Source organism: Oncorhynchus keta, chromosome 5, assembly GCF_023373465.1.
Source record: "Oncorhynchus keta strain PuntledgeMale-10-30-2019 chromosome 5, Oket_V2, whole genome shotgun sequence".
Taxonomy (NCBI): Eukaryota; Metazoa; Chordata; class Actinopteri; order Salmoniformes; family Salmonidae; genus Oncorhynchus; species Oncorhynchus keta.
This window is the reverse complement of record NC_068425.1, coordinates 13,447,568-13,468,123: the sequence shown is the minus strand read 5'-3', so window position 1 is coordinate 13,468,123 and position 20,556 is coordinate 13,447,568. Positions and strand designations below refer to the sequence as shown.

The 20,556-nt window shown below is 42.4% G+C and overlaps 2 protein-coding genes across 3 annotated transcripts; one reads left to right on the top strand and one right to left on the bottom strand.

Annotated features, from left to right (window-relative positions):
* Nucleotides 1-1,748: 1,748 nt before the first annotated feature.
* litaf (lipopolysaccharide-induced TNF factor) lies at nt 1,749-5,002 on the bottom strand. 2 transcript variants are annotated; one of them, XM_035747467.2, is made up of 4 exons: nt 4,852-5,002; nt 3,291-3,495; nt 2,832-2,988; nt 1,749-2,718 (listed from the first exon to the last, which is right to left on the bottom strand). In XM_035747467.2, exons 2-4 carry the CDS (start codon nt 3,487-3,489, stop codon nt 2,610-2,612), a joined length of 465 nt encoding a protein of 154 aa, XP_035603360.1. In that variant the 5' UTR covers nt 3,490-3,495; nt 4,852-5,002; the 3' UTR covers nt 1,749-2,609. The 2 variants fall into 2 exon arrangements, with proteins under 2 accessions (XP_035603360.1, XP_035603361.1); XM_035747468.2 differs by having other exon boundaries at nt 3,291-3,491; nt 4,852-4,996.
* A 155-nt stretch (nt 5,003-5,157) lies between these two features.
* LOC118365334 (stannin-like) lies at nt 5,158-10,735 on the top strand. The gene is made up of 2 exons (XM_035747473.2): nt 5,158-5,503; nt 5,970-10,735. The coding sequence occupies exon 2, from the start codon at nt 6,081-6,083 to the stop codon at nt 6,342-6,344; it is 264 nt and encodes an 87-aa protein (XP_035603366.1). The 5' UTR covers nt 5,158-5,503; nt 5,970-6,080; the 3' UTR covers nt 6,345-10,735.
* Nucleotides 10,736-20,556: the final 9,821 nt, after the last annotated feature.

Sequence of the window (20,556 nt, the reverse complement as noted above, 5' to 3'; positions counted from 1 at the left end):
AAAATACACTTTATATAGGAGTTATCTTGAGATGGCTATGCATATTCATTGTATTAGGCTAGTAGCAGTCTCTCCAATGAATACAGGCGGTTTACATCAACAATCCTCATGGAAATGTATCCTCCAATCCAAAGAAAGGATAGGCGGGAGCTAGACAGCCCTCGGTGCCGCTTTGTGAAAATCGACTCCCATTGTCATGTATAATTAAGCAATAATGCACGAGGAGGTGTGGCATATGGCCAATATACCACGACTAAGGGCTGTTCTCAACACGATGCAACGCGGCGTGCCTGGACACAGCCCTTAGCCGTGGTATATTGGCCATATATCACAAACCCCTGAGGAGCCTTATTGTTATTAGAAACTCGTTACCAACGTAATTAGAGCAGTAAAACTACATGTTTTGTCATACCAGTGGTATACAGTCTGATATACCATGGCTTTCAGCCAATCATAATTCAGGGCTCAAACCACCCAGTTTATAATCTTTGATAATACTCACTGTTAGCACGACGTGTGCTTTTATTTTGAAATGTTAAAATATTTTATTGTATTTTTACTACTAACGACAAATCGATATAAAAAGTACATGTCGGAACACAAGTCTATATATAAACAATAAACAAAAGACAAACGTTGAAATCAACATCCCGGATATTGGTCACAATTACGTCAAAGGTCACACGAAATACAACATTTTTATAACGAATTCGTTTGAAAGTGTTCACTCGCAGATGGCATGGACCCCGGACAAATTTCAGTAGAAAATAAGAAAAGTCCTCCTATCAAAGGTCCTTCCAGCCAACTCCGAGAGGGAAAAGATAACCGATTGAATGGCAAGCTCGAATTTAATATAAAAAGACTGGGACAATGGCAAAACACTGCACTTGTGGTCTCTGTGGTTTGGATGCAAGGGACAATAATGGAAGTTCGGTTGGATCACAACACGGTGCTTCTTTTGGACGAGACAGGGACATACATTGTCAATGGCGTCAACAACATTCCTAAGGGCAACCCATGCCTACTTCAGGGTGATTCACTTTAATTTTCCTTCTAGCTGCAGCTAAAATATGTACATTTAACAAAACCCTTGATTTGTTACCCCGATTTTACACATGTAATGGTGATGATCCAGGCCCTCTCTCCAGAACCTGTCCTGCGCGCGGTAAAGATGACAGACCTCTCTGAACGCGCTGCGGTTCACAGAATAATGTAGAAGTTGGAGGTGGAAAGCCTTCAGCAAACGCTCACGTAGAAGCATAAGCAGTATGTTGCTATCAATGCCTGTTTGTTTTCATTTATTATTTTTAACAAAATGTAAATACTGCTACTGGTTTTGAGCAGTTTCTGGCCTGTCTGATATTTCATTGCCAAAGGTAATGGATCATAGCATAGAAGTACGTGCCCAACACAGTTTATGATAGAAAGTGCATTATATGCATATATTATAGCCTAAGGTTTATGATAAGCAATTAATTAATTAATTAAGCAATAAGGCACGGGGGTGTGTGGTATATGGCCAATATACCATGGCTAAGGGCTGTTTTGTCATTCCGGTGGTATACTGTCAGCCAATCAGCATTCAGGGCTCGAACAACCCAGTTTATAATATACGCATATAATACACTAAACATGTCAGAAGTGCTGGAAGAGGGGGTATGATGGAGGAAAAAAGCTAGTCTGGGCAAGAAAGCACAAACTCAAACAAAAGACAAATAATTGACTTTAAAGAATGAACAATGATCACATTTGGTGGTAAAATTATCTAATTTATTTGTGCTTATGTCATGCATACACATTGAAAAAGTGCCATTAAGTGAATTCTACAGACGCACACAATTGAATGTGATGAATGAAAATAAACAAATAGGGCCTATACAATCAATGACAACCTTGTGAATCCATGGACTTGGGAATGCTCAAAGGTGCCTGAATTCCACAGCATAATTTACAGCAAAACCACTCCTTCATTCAAACTAAAGGCATTTAGGCCTAAGACAACAAGTGGATCTACTTAGGGCAGTTTGTACGATGAGCTTGCTTACTTACCAGTCATCATCACAATAAGACTGTATTAAAAGGTAAGTCATATTGCAGTTTGATTACATATAGATCCTATGAAAATGTACAATCACAATATCGACCAGTCTTACCTCTAACCCCACCAACATTGTGTGCACATTAATATTCAAACTGACATATATACAATTATATAATAAAATCCATTTGAAAGTGCAATATTGACAAGTTATCTAGTGGACAAAGCTCTTAATAAAGGTAATACATTTATATAGATCACTCAACTCTTCTCTTCAAAGACAGTTCCATTGCATTTTCTTGAAATGGTTCCCCTCTAATCAGGGACTGATTTAGACCTGGGACACCAGGTGTGCAATTCATTATCAGGTAGAACAGAACCAGCAGGCTCAGACCTCATAGAGTAAAGAGTTGAGTACCCCTGATATAGACTACATGATGACCATCATCAAAATATGCATGTTTAACATGATTGTTTAGCCTCTGACAGTATTTGTAATTAGACAATTCAAGATAGAGACAGGCTGCAAGGTTGCATGCTCAATAGAGACTACTCTTTTCAAAAGACGTAATCAAAGCCGTTTGTGTTCTCCAAGGACGTTGTTGCAGTTCGGACATCGATGTGTCACATCCTTCAAACCATCCACACAAAAAGGAAGCAGGCAACAGCCATAGATGCAACTACAAAAAAACAAAAGATCAGATAATGCATTATGCAGCCCATACAAAATGGGACTTTTCAGGACTATGAACAACAATACACTGCAAGGGGACTCTTGATAAATTAATCTTACCCGAAAATGAACAGGCCAGCACATGTTAACCAAGCCATTGTTCCAGAGGTGTGCTCCAGCCGAGTGATCACCATCTGGGCACATGCAGGGCAATGAGTCTGCACTGGAAGATCCCCAAACACCACACCCGGCTGGACATAAATGGTCTGAACTGACACTGAAGAACAAAGAATGTTAAACACCAAACAGGAAATTAAAAGCTAACGTTCATTACGTAGCCTTCTAGGGATTAGCTAGGTCCCTTGCACAGGACACTGTTAATCCATCAAGACCTATCAGATTCCAAAACTATTATGTTAAGAGTGCAAAGCAAACCAATAGTCTAAAATAGGGAATAGGCTACTTGAGATGGTTTGAAACCAAAAGAATGCATTCTGGATGGACCAGAGAGTGTGTCAAGAGAGTTCGACCTATGAGGGAACAGCATAGTGAAAACAATGTGATGAAGATTTGAATTACCTATTGGACTGGTAGTACTGTGAGCCGTTGGTTGATATATTTGATTATACGGCTGTGTTGGGTATGGAGACTGTGCAGATTTGGTGTAGGCAGGAGGAAGCACCGTCCCCTGGTACTGAGGACCCACTGATTCTTCATAGGAAGGTGGCTGAGGGAGCCCCACAAATCCACCTGTCTCCATTGGTGGTGCACTTGCCATGTCTTTCTTATTAATCATCAACAACAACAAAAAAATCATCATTTACATTTATATTGCAATGACTGGAGGTCTATAGATTAATCATTTCTTAGCATATTTTGTAAATAAAATCAGATAGCCAGGTCTACATGGCTTCAGTCACAGCTGTAACAGGCTGTAAGGTTAGCTAATAATACCTTAATCGTATTACATGGCTCTTTTAAAACCAACGTTATACAACAGGTATACAAGAGTCATGGAACATGATAACATCTCTAACCCTTGTGCTCTGCTGGGGAAAAAAAGTGCATCCATTGTGGTATGGGTCAGATTGACCCGCACAGTTTAAACACACTCTAGACGGTCAAAGAATCAAGTAAAAACAGCTCAAACTTTATTTTGCCTTGTCAGACCTTTTAGAAAGAAGAAAAAAATAACATTTGATTTCAAAACTTCTATATTTAGAGCTATTTTGTTAAACATATTTCCTTTCTCTAAAACAAGCATTTTCTGTTTGGAGCTCATTTTTGAGTGTCTGTGTCAGAGATCTGCTGCACTCGCGCTGAGAATAAACTTGGGAAAGCTCATTTTCACCCCAAAATAATTATATAAGTGCCACCAGAACCAGTCAAAACAAAATACACAGAAGACACTTGTTTATTTTGGACCTGTGCAAATATCTATACACATGAAAGCCTCTGGGTCAAAATGACCCACAACATCATGTTTGTATACGAAATATACTCAAGACATTCCACAACACACCAGTGTCCACATTTTGAAGTTAGGTTCATGACCCTAAATGAGGAAAAGTAATTTAATGGAGAAAAAGAGGTTAACTAGTATTTTAGAGAACTCAAAAGTGGAAATGGGTCAAATTGAACCGCAACATAATAGGAGGGTTAATGACATAAACTATTATGTTAGTCAGGTAACGTTAGTTGGATTAAAGGAACAGTTAACGTTAGTCATGTAACGTTAACTCAAGACTCCAGTCAGGCTAGTCTAGGTTATAGCTAGCTAATCTAGCTAGTACGGTAGGAAACTCATTTAGCTAGCTAATTTAGCTACAATACTAAACAAACTTGTCAGGACAAGACCGAACTTCGAAAGCTAGTCAGTGGCACCTGTGAAACACTATTACGTGAGGCCCACGGGCCCATGTTACTGCAATTAATAAACTGGCTTGCTAGCTAGGAAAATAACAGTAGCTACAACTCGGTTATCTAACTAAATGACCATTAGTCAAGACGAGACAGAGGCGTCGTCGACGGCTTGCTAGCTAACGTTAATCCTCATATTTACGGGAGCTCAAGGCTTCAGTGTACTGTAGTTACATATTTTTTAGAAGACAAACACTTCAACTAACTAGCTTTTCCTTACCTAGTGACAGTAAAGTTGGCTGATTAACCTGCTTCTTTGACGTCCAAACAAAATGCTACTTTACAGTAGCTCGAGCCAATTTCCAGGAACAAGCAGCCTGTATGTATCACGTGATATTTTGGAGTCTGGAGGGGTCCACCAGTATTTGCGTGACACCACAACATAACATTGAACTATGACTGATATGAGACCGAGATGGTAACACATTAGCAAATCTATGAGCTCCTATAACTATTTAACCGTTCAAAATTATGTCCATAGACAAACATGAAGTGATATATATATATTTTAAATGTACATGTTGTCAGTGAAGATAATAATATTATTATTATATATATATTATTATTATTGTCAGTGAAGATAATCTAGCTACTACTGTTGCTTTAAAATAGAGATTGACAGCACAAATAACATTTGTTTCGATATATTGTGCATCACATGGTCTCATTTCCTGCACTGATACAGGGCCTCGAAGTTCGGTTTTTGCGTGGGTGGCTACTAGTGTATTTAATGCACTGCATGAGCAGATTTTACGAATGAAATCGGTTCAATTAGGAAGAGCCATGGATCTTATGTATTGATACAGGCAGGGATGTTGCTGCATAGCACATTGATGAAGATACGCGATCGCATCGTCTGTTTCAATGGAATGGTAAGGTGTCTCATCTAGTGCGTCTTGAATCTCGTCAGGACCCGATGTATCATGCATGTACATACATAAATGCGTATTAATGTGCAATGATTCGGCGTGCACAGTTAAAACATATGCGTTAGCTTTGATGGCATAAAGGCGTTCCGTGCATAGTTCATTATTGCATACGCTATTATGCAGAATATAGCGTATAGATAACATATGATTACCTACCACAGGGTGGTAGGCTATCAACTTCATTTTTAATCAATACATTATTTCAAGCCTTTTGCTTATTTGGGGGATTTGGAGGTTAGATTCTGTGTTGAGTCCTATTACATAGGCCTATGGTTGAGTCAGCAGATGTCTGCCGAAAATTCATTAAAAACAGATTCAGATGTGTAGATACAAGCACTGACAACAGGGTTTATTTTGTTATTTTTTGTTAGTTAAATATTCAACATAATTTGCTTTTTGTGACCCCCAGGTCTCCCAAGCAGAACCGTAAGTCACCAAAATCAGCAAGCGATCATACCACGCAGTCCTTGTCAAGTCCCCTGTTCTGTGACAATGCTCTGAGTCACCTTCCTGTTGCAACATGTACATCAGAGACCACAGCCCCACTACTGGGGTGGTGACAATCATAGTGATCCTCATTGCTGTTGCTGCCCTCGGTGTTCTCATCTGCGGATGTTGGTGCTACCTGCTCCTGCAGCGGATTGGCCAGTCTGAAGATGAGGAGAGTATTGTAGGAGAGGGCGAGACCAAGGAGCCCTTCCTGATGGTACCGTACTCCACCAGGGGCCCCCACATCGAGCACAAAACCAAGCTCACCCACAACGGCACTGAGAATCACACTTAACTGAGTCATTAAGAAACCGTGGTCATCACCTAATATTAACCAAGAGGATCTCCTCATTCACATTTCATCATCTTTCATCACGCCATTGAAGGATGATAAACGGACTGCAGCTCAATGTCAATGTCTTAAGAAATGTGATATTTTTGTTTCTCATTCCACTGTGTGGATCTCAGTCAGGATGTGAGGTTGTGAACAGTTCATTGTTATGTTTCTTAAGTGTACATATTTTGAACACAAAAATGTACATCTAATTGATATTGATAGTTTTTGTTAACTCAGCAATCCACTACTGAATTTTGACGATAGACCTCTGACCAAATGAGTGGGCCAAAACTTCTTCAGAGCTTGTTGGAAGAATGTATGGCAAATTGATGACAAAACAATTGACTTAATATCAAGTTGCTCAAATTATTTGAAATTAGCTTAATTTGTTTGTTTATTTTGCATAGTTGAACTTGGTTTTGTTTTCTCCTGTGGTTGCACAGGCAACCACTCAACTAAAACCAGTCATTGAAAGGGCAATTCTCCTTTGATAAACCATAATATTTCACAAGCACAACAGGGTCCAGGGTCTGAGTTTTAGTGAGGTCCGTACTCTAGAATACTATTTGGAGAACAGTGAACATTTGGCCATGATTGCTACACCTTTAGATAGCTGGCTAGACTAATTTAACAATCTAAAAACATGTAATTGACATGGGCTACTTGAGTGACAGTCAGTGAGTGACATATAAGAAGAGGGAAACTGCTGATGCACAACCAAGTTTGAAATTGCACCTTGTGTATTCTACTATTCCAACTCTCAACAGTAAGTTGAGACCCCAACTGTTCCTAAAAAATTATAGATTATTATATATTTTTATAATGTTGGAAAGGTCCGTACCTCGGTGTCCTCATATGTAGCTACAACACAGTAGCTGCTACAACTGACATGGGTTGAGAAGTCCTACCAAGAAGCTACCAAGAGCCAATTATATATTTTCTATATTCAATTGCAACATAGGAAATCCTGATGGAAAGATTCTATGGTAGCTGAGCAAGTAGATATTTGATGAAACAATGTTATAAAGTATTATGAAATGCAAATAACATTATGAAGGCTATTGTTCTCTTTGTCATTTGATGTACCATTGTATCATTTCCAAATCAACTCTAAATGTTATATCGGTCCATAGGCCTTATGATTACTTTTAGGTTCAATCCTAACAGGTGTATGTATAGTTGATAGTTATTCTTATGGCTTTTTATAAGATGGCAAAATATCAAACTAATGTGACAATTTGGAGATTTTTATATGATTACACAAATGGTAGTAGTATTGGTTCCAATAACTTTGCTTTCAAACTTGAGATGACTGTTACCATACTGTACTTCTGTCTTGTGAGTTTAGCAGTTTGTGAAATACAGTATACATTTAAAAGTACTACTAAAAGTATGACCACCTGTATAAGTAATATGCATTATGCATAGACTTAATTGGAAGGCTCAATGCCTACAGTGTCATACCGGTGCAGAGAGATGATTCACCATCTCCCACATAGCCTGAAGGCAGTTAGAGTTAGGACCTACCCAAAACATAGGGCGTATTCCTCAGGCCAGGCATTGTTGACATGCCAGATCTTACAACTCCAGAATAGATATTTTACATTTCAGCTAACGACATCATATGTTATAGCAATCTGCCAGTCAATGACACAGTCGATGAAGTGGCACGAAACCATTGGTTGATGCATGCAACGTCTGAGCAGGAGAACGCAACCTGCTACAGTGCCTATAGAAAGTCTACACCCCATTGAACTTTTTTCAAATGTTGATTTAATTGTAATTGGTCATTAATCTACATAAAATAATCCCTCATGTCAGTGAAAATAAAATTCTACACATTTTTACAAAAAGTATTCACCCCCTTTGTTTAGGCAAGCCTAAATTAGTTCAAAGTCAAATGTGGCTTAACAAATGACAATTTATATTGACCCACATTACAGGGTTTGACATGCTTTTTGAATGACTAACCCTTCCTCTGTCCCCGATGCAAACATCTGTAATGTCCCTCAGGCAAGTATTGCATTTTAAGCACAGATTCAACGACAAAGACCAGGGAGCCTTTCAAAAGCCACATAAAGAAGGCCAACGATTGGTAGATGGATAACAATAACAAATCAGACATTGAATATATATATTTAAGCACGGTCAAGTTAATAATTATACTGTGGATGATGTACTAAACCACCCAGACACATCAAAGATGCAGTTGTTCTTCTGAACTGAGCTGCAGGACAGGAAGGATGTCACCATGAGGCCATTAGTGATTTTAAAACAACTACAGCAAACTGGTCTCAGACGAGACGTAACATAGTAAATGTAAATCTGGGACACTCAAATTAGTATAATATGTTATGTTTGGCATAGTTACATAATATAGGTTACTTTAAGGCGAACACCAAAGGAATGTGGTTGTGTACCACAAACGTCTAGCAGCGAAAAGGTTGCGTGTCAGAATCTCGTCACGGACAATTTTAACTAATTAGAATATTTGCAACTACTTGCTACTTTGCAATTACTTAGCATGATATCTAACCCCTCCCCTAACCTTAACTATTTTATCTAACCTTAACCCTTTAACCTAACCTTAACCCTAACTCCTAGCTAATGTTAGCATCTAGCTAAGAGGTGTTTATAAAATGTATTGACTAAGGGTGGTGAATATTTACAGTGCATTTGAAAAGTATTCAAGACCCCTTATTCTAAAATTGAATAAAACCTTATTTATATAAGTATTCAGACACTTTGCTATGAGACTTGAAATTGAGCTCAGGTGCATCCTGTTTCTATTGATCATCCTTGAGATGTTTTATATTGGAGTCTACCTGTGCTAAATTCAATTGATTGGACATGATTTGGAAAGACACACACCTGTCTATATAAGGTCCCACAGTTGAAAGTGCATGTCAGATATTTTCTGTCTGTATTGAATAGTTTATCATCTGGTAAATCTAACAGGGGTGACCTACTATTGGAGTATTAATGTTATTATGGAGAATTGAGAGAATGGGTGTATTAGTGAGATTCTGCTGGGTCCCAGCACATTCCCATTCAAGTGTGGAAGGGGATGGAATTGTAGACCAGTTAGCTAAAAGAGCTTATAAATGAGAAATAATTTATATTAATGTGCCACTGGGTAGAGGTGAGGCAAAATGTAAGATCAGAGCCATTTTGATAGATGTGTGTCAGAAGAGATGGGACTCTGAGCACAAGGGCCAGAATTTATATGCCCTCCAAAAAAAGGTCGGTGGACCAAGGTTCAAAGGTCAGATTAGGACGGAAGGTTGTGTTTGCTCGATTGCACATAGGACATTGAACTCGTCATTACATCTGGTTGGCAAGCATATGAATGGTTTGTGTCTGGAGTGTATGGTCGATGAAACAGTGGCGCATGTGTTGTTATATTGTTGTAAGTATGTTGAAGAGAGTGAAAGATTGAAGTGTAGGGTCATTGAGGTTGAACGGGGTTGGAAGGAATTTGGGGGATAGGGGAGGGTCTATTAGAAGTTAGTAGGGCTCTTTTTTATTTTCTCAAAGTAGTGAGTTAAATCAAATCGAATGTTATTTGTCACATGCGCCGAATACAACTTACAGTGAAATGCTTTACTTACAAGCCCTTAACCAACAATACCGTTTTTAGAAAATACCCCCCAAAAAGTAAGAGATAAGAATAACAAATGATTATAGAGCAGCAGTAAATAACAATAGCAGTGCTATATATAGGTGGTACCGGTACAGAGTCAATGTGCGGGGGCACCGGTGTTGAGGTAACTGAGGTAATATGTACATGTAGGTAGAGCTATTAAAGTGACAGTGAAGAGGCGACTCTGGGATGCTGTCCTTCTAGGAAGATTGTGCAAAGAAAAAGCCATTTCTCAGATTGGCCAATAAAAATAAAATATTTAGATGGGCAAAAGAACACATAGACTGGACAGAGGAACTCTGCCTAGAAGGCCAGCATCCCGGAGTCTCCTCTTCACTGTTGACGTTGAGACTGGTGTTTTGCAGGTACTATTTAATGAAGCTGCCAGTTGAGGACTTGTGAGGCATCTGTTTCTCAAACTAGACACTTTAATGTAATTGTCCTTGTTTCAATATGCTTTGTGTTGTAGTCACGACAGACAAAGATATATAGTTAAGCAAACTTTACTGGGCATGTTGTCAACCCGCACATGAATAAAGTAAGTAACAACTGATTTCCGTTTCCTGTGTAACATCAATATGAGTAACATAAAAATTGCTACATGTTCTCTTTTTTTTTATTATGATTTTTTTTTTTTACAAAAGGCCGACTCCACCTAACTTTGGCTTGTAGTCCATGTCTGAAATAAACTGGAAGGTGAACTGAATGTTTGTTTACTGTCTCTGACTGTCCGTTAATTATTTTATTTTTTTACCTTCACACAAAGTCTTTCAGGTGTATAGGTCTTCGGATGGCCCTACCAGACATTTACATTTAAGTCATTTAGCAGACGCTCTTATCCAGAGCGACTTACAAATTGGTGCATTCACCTTATGACATCCAGTGGAACAGCCACTTTACAATAGTGCATCTAAATCTTTTAAGGGGGGTGAGAAGGATTACTTTATCCTATCCTAGGTATTCCTTAAAGAGGTGGGGTTTCAGGTGTCTCCGGAAGGTGGTGATTGACTCCGCTGTCCTGGCGTCGTGAGGAGTGTGTTCCACCATTGGGGAGCCAGAGCAGCGAACAGTTTTGACTGGGCTGAGCGGGAACTGTACTTCCTCAGTGGTAGGGAGGCGAGCAGGCCAGAGGTGGATGAACGCAGTGCCCTTGTTTGGGTGTAGGGCCTGATCAGAGCCTGGAGGTACTGAGGTGCCGTTCCCCTCACAGCTCCGTAGGCAAGCACCATGGTCTTGTAGCGGATGCGAGCTTCAACTGGAATCCAGTGGAGAGAGCGGAGGAGCGGGGTGACGTGAGAGAACTTGGGAAGGTTGAACACCAGACGGGCTGCGGCGTTCTGGATGAGTTGTAGGGGTTTAATGGCACAGGCAGGGAGCCCAGCCAACAGCGAGTTGCAGTAATCCAGACGGGAGATGACAAGTGCCTGGATTAGGACCTGCGCCGCTTCCTGTGTGAGGCAGGGTCGTACTCTGCGGATGTTGTAGAGCATGAACCTACAGGAACGGGCCACCGCCTTGATGTTAGTTGAGAACGACAGGGTGTTGTCCAGGATCACGCCAAGGTTCTTAGCGCTCTGGGAGGAGGACACAATGGAGTTGTGATGGCGAGATCATGGAACGGGCAGTCCTTCCCGGGAGGAAGAGCAGCTCCGTCTTGCCGAGGTTCAGTTTGAGGTGGTGATCCGTCATCCACACTGATATGTCTGCCAGACATGCAGAGATGCGATTCGCCACCTGGTCATCAGAAGGGGGAAAGGAGAAGATTAATTGTGTGTCGTCTGCATAGCAATGATAGGAGAGACCATGTGAGGTTATGACAGAGCCAAGTGACTTGGTGTATAGCGAGAATAGGAGAGGGCCTAGAACAGAGCCCTGGGGGACACCAGTGGTGAGAGCGCGTGGTGACCTTGTGTGGGGAGTGTTGATTACATCAGGAGGTGCATGACCTGAGATGTTTTGGATCTTCTTGTTGAGGTCCAGCATCCACCTCTAGGTTGTGTTCCGCACCCTGCTGGGAGTCAGCTGGTGCTCTGTTTACTGGCTCTGTGCCAGGCTCCTCAACAGTGGGGACATCCTCCTCTATTTCTCTGCACTTCCTCAGGTGTCGCCTGTTCCTCGTGAAGACTTGTCCCTGTTCTGTCTTCACCTCGTAGGACCTTTGCTCCACAGGTCTGACTACTGTGGCCCTCTGCAACCACTGTTTCTGTCCTGTGAGTGGCTGAACTCTCACGCTGTCATCTCATTGCAGCTCTGTGAGGTCCTTAGCAGAGGTGTCGTAGTACTTTGCCTGTTTCTGCTGTCTTTCTTTGAACTTCTCCAGCTGACAGTTTGCCATCCCCGGTCTCAGAAGATTTTCACTCATTATAAGTAGTGTCTTTGTACGTCTTCCTATGAGCACCATTTCAGGGCTGCTGTCTGTTCCTTGTGAAGGGTATTTCTGTGATCCAGCAGGGCCAGGTATGGGTCAGCACCTGCTCTCTTTACTTTTGCCATCCGTCTTTTGGCTGTTTTCACTGCCGATTCCACTTTCCCATTACTTTGCGGGTATCCTGGAGACAATGTTTTGTGTGTAAAGTCCCAAGCCTTGCTGAAACTTCAGAACTCGTCTGAAGAGTACTGGGGACTATTGTCTGAGTAAAGGATGTCAGGTATCCCATAGCGTGCAAAGTGTGTCTTCATTTTTCGAATGACCGTTTTCGACTGTGTGTTCTCCAAATGGTCCACTTCCCAGAAGTTGGAGAGATGAACAACTCTGACCATGTAGTATCTGTCGTTGAACTGGAACAGGTCAGTACCTATTTTTTCCCAGGGATGCTTTGGTGCTTCGTGTGGCCTCAACGTTTCTCACCTCTGAAGATAACTCCATTTTGCACACTCAGCTCATCTCTGTTGTGAAAAATACATGGCTACTTCCAAAGGTGCATGTCCTTTCTCTACAGGCCACTCCTGCAGGATCACATTTTTCAGTGTCTGGAGCTCCCGTTCCAGCTCAGTGGCTCTCTGGATGTAATTGAGTCTCTCGCTTGACACAGGGACGTAGTGTTTCATATTGATTGATTCCACTTCGACATCCACAGGGCCTCTGTTGTCTTGTTCTGTGTGGTATGCCTTGCTCAGGGTGTCGGCCAGCACCACATGTTTTCCAAGAAGAGTGACCTCGTAGTTTTGGAGTCTCATGAGCATGCGCTGTAGTCTTTTTGGTGCGCTGAGGAGAGGCTTTGTCATGATGCTCTCTTGAGGCTTGTGATCTGACTGCACTTCCACACTTCGTCCATATGTGAATTGGTGGAACCTCTCCGTGACAAACACCACTGCAAGCAGCTCCTTCTCTGCATACCCTTTTTCAGTGTCTGTTGGGGCTCTGCTGGCATATGCTATTGGTTGTCCTCCCTGCATCATGGCTGCTCCTAATTCATCACACTGTAGTATGAGCTGCTCTGTGGGGTTGTAGTATTTCAGCACAGGGGTCTGTGCAATGGTATCCCTGATTTTATTGAAAGCCTGTTCATGTCTCTCTGACCACTCCCACAGTGAGTCCTTGTGTGCTAGCTGACGCAGTGGCTCGCAGAGCTCCATGGCGCGGCTGAAGAACTTGGCTAGGTAATTTACCATGCCCAGGAAGCACTGCACCCCCTGCACATCTATAGGCCTAGGCATCTGTTTGATGGCGGTCACTTTTCCTGGGCCCACTTTCAACTCCTCTGATGTCAGCAGGTGGCCAATGTAGGGCACTTCCTTCAGCCTGAGCTGCAGCTTCTCCGGATTCAGCTTGATATTGAGTTTCCTGCATCTGTCCAGGAGCATTCTCAGGTTTTTGTCATGGTCCAGAGTCTCCGCTTCATCATTGTCTCCTTCTCCCACAATCAGGATGTCATCTGCAATGATTTTGACTCATGGAAGACCTTCAATTGCCTGGTTCAACTTCCTCTGAAAGATCTCTGGGGCTGGATTGATTCCCATTGGCATGAGCAGCCATCTGTAGCGTCTCATGGGAGTAGAGAACGTGGTGAGATACATCGCAAACAGAGAACACGCGTGCTCTGTTCAGATCTGTCAGCACGTCTTCAATTACTGGGAAGTGGGTAATGGCTTCTCATTAGCGCCTTGTTGAGAGGTTTCGGATCAATACACACTCTTAGTTTTCCAGACGGTTTCTTCACTACGATCAGGCTGCTAATCCAATCTGTGCTTTTTTTCAACTGCTTTTATCGTCCTTCTTTTCTCTAGACCACTGAGCTCCTCTTTGAGTGGTTTATATAGCGCTACTGGCACTCTTCTCTTTGGCAGCTGGACGGGCTCCACTCGCTCATCCACTTCCAGCTTAATTTTGCCGGGTAAGCATCCATCTCCCTGGAATACATCAGAGAACTCCTGTTTAATTTGCTATTGAGTCCAGGATTGTGTTGTTTTCTCAATGGCCAGGATGTTGTGATGCTGCACAGTAATCAACTCCATTGCCTGGATAGCCTTACTGCCTAGAATGGGCCTGTGCACATTCTTGTTGACTACGATGAACTCAACTCGGTAGGTTTTCTTATTGTGTGGATTGATCATTTTAAGTGTGCACTTCCCCAGTGGCGTCAGAGTACTCTTGTTATACATCACCAATACCTGACTGCAGGACTCTAGGTGACTGGCTTTTGTGAGGTTTGCAGGGATAACATTACAACTAGTACCACAATCTAGTTGAAATCTAACTGACTTTTTCTTGACCAGCATGGTTGCAAAGAGAGCTGCATTGGGGTCTGTGTTTTTTTCTCTTGCACCACATTGATGCTCTCTGACTTTGTCCCTAGTGTGATGCAGAGAACATCCTCACCGCTCTCTGAGTCAGCTGACACATTTTCCATTGCCAGGTCTCTGTTTCTCTTGCTGGTCCCTGCCTCTTTGCAAACTGTTGAGAAGTGATTGTTTTTTTCCACAGGATTTACATTTTTGTCCATATTCAGGGCATATTTCCCTTTTTTCAGTATCTGCATTGTATAATGCTCTGTCCCTCTGTAGGGTGTCCTCTCCCTCTCGGTCTTTCTTTTTGTGTTACTGGATGCACTGCTACAGGGCCCTGCACATTTACGACTTTAGCTCTCTCTCTGTGGACAGTTCTGCAGCTCTTCCAATCTGTAAGCATTTCTCTAAACTTAGATTAGTCTCTCTGAGTAAGCGCTCTCTTAAGTGTGGGTCACACGTGCCACACACAATCCTGTCCCTGATAAGAGAGTCTGTGATTACTCCAAAGTTGAGATGGCCACTAGAGTCCTTAATTCAGCGAGATATTTGTCTTAACTCTCATCTTGGCCCTGACTTCGCATGAAAAAAATATATCTCTCAATTGTTTCATTTCTTGGGATCAAGAAAATGCATCTAGTGCTGCAATTACTTCCTCAACAGAGAGATTGTTTGTTGTACTGCCCACACATATGGTCTCACAAATCTCTCTGCCTTTTTCCCCAATGAGATAATACAGTAGCTTCACTTTGTAATCCTCAGGTTTTTCTCTCATTGTAAGAGCATGTACAAATTGAATTCCTCTTTCCGTCTTTTCTAGGTAAGTGCTAAATTACAATCATCAAAGTCTATTTTTCCCAGAGGTTTCAGTGCATTTTCATTGCGATTTATTTGCAGCCAGCTAGCTTTTAGCATAGTTTTTTTGTTTGTTGAGGGAACACAAGTATATATAGATTATATACAATGGACAATTGAGCTAGGGGGTACAATATCACATTACACAAAGACCTTAAGGGACATACATACACTTATAATTCTAACAGCTTTTTTGTTAGTAGAGTATTTAATTGTCTTAAAATACAGTTCAATTTCTTTTTGTAGGGTAACAAAATGTGTTTTTTTTGTTTGTACATTTACATTTGTGAATATGACATTTGGCCAAAAGAATAATGACATTAATTACATAAAAATGTTTCAGCTTATTCCTATCGTAGGTAAAGAATCCAAGCAGTACATCTCTCCACAATAGTGTAAAACCTTCATAAAAGTGTTCAATTATAAATCTACTGATGTCTTGCCACAGTTTTCTTACATGAATACAATGCCAAAAAAGATGCAACACTGTTTCTGGGTGGTCATTACAAAACGAGAAATTTGAGTTGATGTTTTCCTTAAACTTCTTCATATAGTGGTTGGCAGGATAATATTTATTAATCATTTTAAAGGAAACTTCATTCATTTTGTTAACAAGTAGGTATGTGTGTGGCAACATGCAAACTTTTTTCCAACAGATATTATCAATAAATTTGTTCCAATAAGATAGATACAACATCCTGCTGAAACAAGGTTCATATCGCTCTGTTGTTGAATGGACCAAAAGAGAAACAAATCTTTCCTACTGATGCGTCAACAGGGTCAATAGAAGGTAGGCTCTGAGGGTCCGGTCTTGACACGTTTCTGAATAATAGAGCAACACCTGAGGGTGCTCTCAACCAATCATCTAGGGCACTGCATTGCAGTGCTAACTGTGCCACCAGAGACTCTGGGTTCGCGCCCAGGCTTTGTTGCAGCTGGCCGCGACTGGGGGGGTCTGTGGGGCAACGCACAATTGGCATAGAGTCGTCCGGGTTAGGGAGGGTTTGGCCGGTAGGGATATCCTTGTCTCATCACGCACCAGCGACTCCTGTGCCGGGCCGGGCACAGTGCGTGCTACCAGGTCGCCAGGTGCACGGTGTTTCATCCGGCACATTGGTGCGGCTGGCTTCCGGGTTGGATATGCGCTGTGTTAAGAAGCAGTGCGGCTTGGTTGGGTTGTGTTTCGGAGGACGCATGGCTTTCGACTTTCGTCTCTCCCGAGCCCGTACGGTAGTTGTAGCGATGAGACAAGATAGTAGCTACTAACAATTGAATACCACGAAATTGGGGAGAAAACGGGGTAAAAATAAAATGTTATAATTTTTTTTTTAAATGAGTCGGACGCAAGGGATATACTGGTTATACTGATATACCCGACTAGGCCTCGATCCCCGTGATTCGCTGGAAAATAAAACTGAGATTTTGAGGAAAAAGATCAGGGGATCGAGGCCTAGTTGGGTATATCAAGGATCAGGCGCTGAGTGGCTAATTTGACCTAGCCTTCCATTCTGCTAGCTAACTTTCAATCGCTGTAAAATAAATGGGACGGATTTAAAGAACGTAAACTCAGCAAAAAAATAAACGTCCCCTTTTCAAGACCCTGTCTTTCAAAGATAATTTGTAAAAATCCAAATAACTTCACAGATCTTTATTGTTTAAACACTGTTTCCCATGCTTGTTCAACAAACCATAAACAATTAATGAACATGCACCTGTGGAACGGTCATTAAGACAGTAAGAGCTTATATACAGTAGGCAATTAAGGTCACAGTTATGAAAACTTAGGCCTTTCTACTGACTCTGAAAAACACAAAAAGAAAGATGCCCAGCTCATCTGCGTGAATGTGCCTTAGGCATTCTGCAAGGAGGCATGAGGACTGCAGATGTGAACAGGGCAATAAATTGCAATGTCCGTACTGTGAGACGTCTAAGATAGCGCTACAGGGAGACAGGATGGACAGCTGATCGTCCTCGTAGTGGCAGACCATGTGTAACAACACCTGCACAGGATCGGTACATCCTAACATCACACCAGCGGGACAGGTACAGGATGGTAACAACAACTGCCCGAGTTACACCAGGAACGCACAATCTCTCCATCAGTGCTCAGACTGTCCGGAATAGACTGAGAGAGGCTGGACTGAGGGCTTGGAGACCTGTTGTAAGGCAGGTCCTCACCAGACATCACCGGAAACAACATCGCCTATGGGCACAAACCCACTGTCGCTGGACCAGACAGGACTGGCAAAAAGTGCTCTTCACTGAGGAGTCGCGGTTTTGTCTCACCAGGGGTGATGGTCGAATTCGCATTTATCATCAAAGGAATAAGCGCTACACCGAGGCCTGTACACTGGAGCGGGATCGATTTGGAGGTGGAGGGTCCGTCATGGTCTGGGGCGGTGTGTCACAGCATCATCGGACTGAGCTTGTTGTCATTGCAGGCAATCTCAACGCTGTGCATTACATGGATGACATCCTCCTCCCTCATGTGGTACCCTTCCTGCAAGCTCATCCTGACGTGACCCTCTATCATGATAATGCCACCAGCAATACTGCTCGTTCTGTGCGTGATTTCCTGCAAGACAGGAATGTCAGTGTCCTGCCATGGCCAGCGAAGAGCCTGTATCTTAATCTCATTGAGCACGTCTGGGACATGTTGGATCGGAGGGTGAGGGCTGGGGCCATTCCCCCCAGAAATGTCCGGGAACTTGCAGGTGCCTTGGTGGAAGAGTGGAGAGTAACTTCTCACAGCAAGAACTGGAGAATCTGGTGCAGTCCATAAGGAGGAGATGCACTGCAATACTTCATGCAGCTGGTGGCCACACCAGATACTGACTGTTGATTTTGACCCCCCCTTTGTTCAGGGACACATTATTCAATTTCTGTTAATTACGTCTGTGAAACTTGTTCAGTTTATGTCTCAGTTGTTGAATCTTGTTATGTTCAAACAAATATTTTCACATGATAAGTTGCTGAAAATAAACGCAGTTGACAGTGAGAGGATGTTTCTTTTTTTTGTTGAGTGTATATCCTACCAGATGAACTAAATAACTTCTATGCTCACTTCGAGGCAAGTAACACTGAAACATGCATGAGAGCATCATCTGGTCCGGATGACTGTTTGATCACGCTCTCCGCAGCCAATGTGAGTAAGACCTTTAAACAGGTCAACATTCACAGGGGCCTGATGGATTACCAGGACGTGTACTCCGAGCATGCGCTGACCAGCTGGCAAGTGTCTTCACTGACATTTTCAACCTCTGAGTCTGTAATACCAACATATTTCAAGCAGATCACCATCGTCCCTGTGCCCAAGGTAACCTGCCTAAATGACTACCGACCCGTAGCACTCTGTAGCCATGAAATGCTTTGAAAGGCTGGTCATGGCTCACATTAACACCACTATCCCAGAAACCCTAGAAACCCTAGACTCACTTTTGGAGAAATGTCCTCTGGTCTGATGAAACAAAAATACAACTGTTTGGCAATGACCGTCGTTATGTTTGGAGGATAAAGGGGGAGGCCTGCAAGCTGAAGACACCATCCCAACCGTGAAGCACGAGGGTGAGAGCATCTTGTTGTGGGGGTGCTTTGCTGCAAGAGGGAATGGTGCACTTCACAAAATAGATGGCATCATGAGGTAGGAAAATTACGTGGAAATATTGAAGCAACATATCAAGACATCAGTCAGGAAGTTAAAGCTTGGTTGCAAATGGGGCTTCCAAATGGACAATGACCCCAAGCATACTTCCAAAGTTCTGGCAAAATGGCTTAAGGACAACAAAGTCAAGGTATTGGAGTGGCCATCACAAGGCCCTGACCTCAATCCCGTTGAAAATTTGTGGCCATTATTGAAAAAGCCTGTGAGCAAGGAAGCCTACAAACCTGACACAGTTACACCAGCTCTGTCAGGAGGAATGGGACAAAATTCACCCAATTTACATTTACATTTACATTTAAGTCATTTAGCAGACGCTCTTATCCAGAGCGACTTACAAATTGGTGCATACACCTTATGACAACCAGTGGAACAGCCACTTGCATCTAAATCTTGTTGGGGGGGGGGAGAAGGGGGGTGAGAAGGATTACTTACCCTTACTTACCCTATCCTAGGTATTCCTTGAAGAGGTGGGGTTTCAGGTGTCTCCGGAAGGTGGTGATTGACTCCGCTGTCCTGGCGTCGTGAGGGAGTTTGTTCCACCATTGGGGGGCCAGAGCAGCGAACAGTTTTGACTGGGCTGAGCGGGAACTGTACTTCCTCAGTGGTAGGGAAGCTTGTGGAAGGCTACCTGAAATGTTTAACAATCCAAGTTAAACAATTTAAAGGCAATGCTACCAAATAGTAATTGAGTGTATGTAAACTTCTGACAAACTGGGAATGCGATGAAATAAATAAAAGCTGAAATAAATCATTCTCTCTACTATTATTCTGACATTTCACATTCTTCAAATAAAGTGGTGATTCTCACTGACCTAGACAGGAAATTGTTACTAGGATTAAAACTGAGTTTGAATGTATTTGGCTAAAATGTATGTAAACTTCCGACTTCAACTGTATGGGAGAATGCTATTCATTGACTACAGCTCAGCGTTCAACACCATAGTGACCTCAAAGCTCATCACTAAGCTAAAGACTCTGGGACGAAACACCTCTCTCTGCAACTGGATCCTAGACTTCCTGACAGGCTGCCCTCAGGTGGTAAGGGTAGGTAACAACACATCCACCACGCTGATCCTCAACACAGGGGCCCCTCAGGGGTGCGTGCTCAGTCCCCTCCTATACTCCCTGTTCACTCATGACTGCATGGCAAGGCACGACTCCAACACCATCATTAAGTTTGCTGATGACACAACAGTGGTAGGCCTGATCACCGAAAACGATGAGACAGCCTTTAGGGAGGAGGTCAGAGACCTGACTGTGTGGTGCAAGGACATCAACCTCTCCCT

Coding starts and splice junctions, on each gene's coding strand:
- litaf (XM_035747467.2), bottom strand. CDS start 3,489: ATGGCAAGTGCACCACCAATGGAGACAGGTGGATTTGTGGGGCTCCCT. Junction 2,989..3,290: donor CAGTACTACCAGTCCAATAG/GTAATTCAAATC, acceptor TTTGTTCTTCAG/TGTCAGTTCAGACCATTTAT. Junction 2,719..2,831: donor GCTGGCCTGTTCATTTTCGG/GTAAGATTAATT, acceptor GTTTTTTTGTAG/TTGCATCTATGGCTGTTGCC.
- LOC118365334 (XM_035747473.2), top strand. CDS start 6,081: ATGTACATCAGAGACCACAGCCCCACTACTGGGGTGGTGACAATCATA.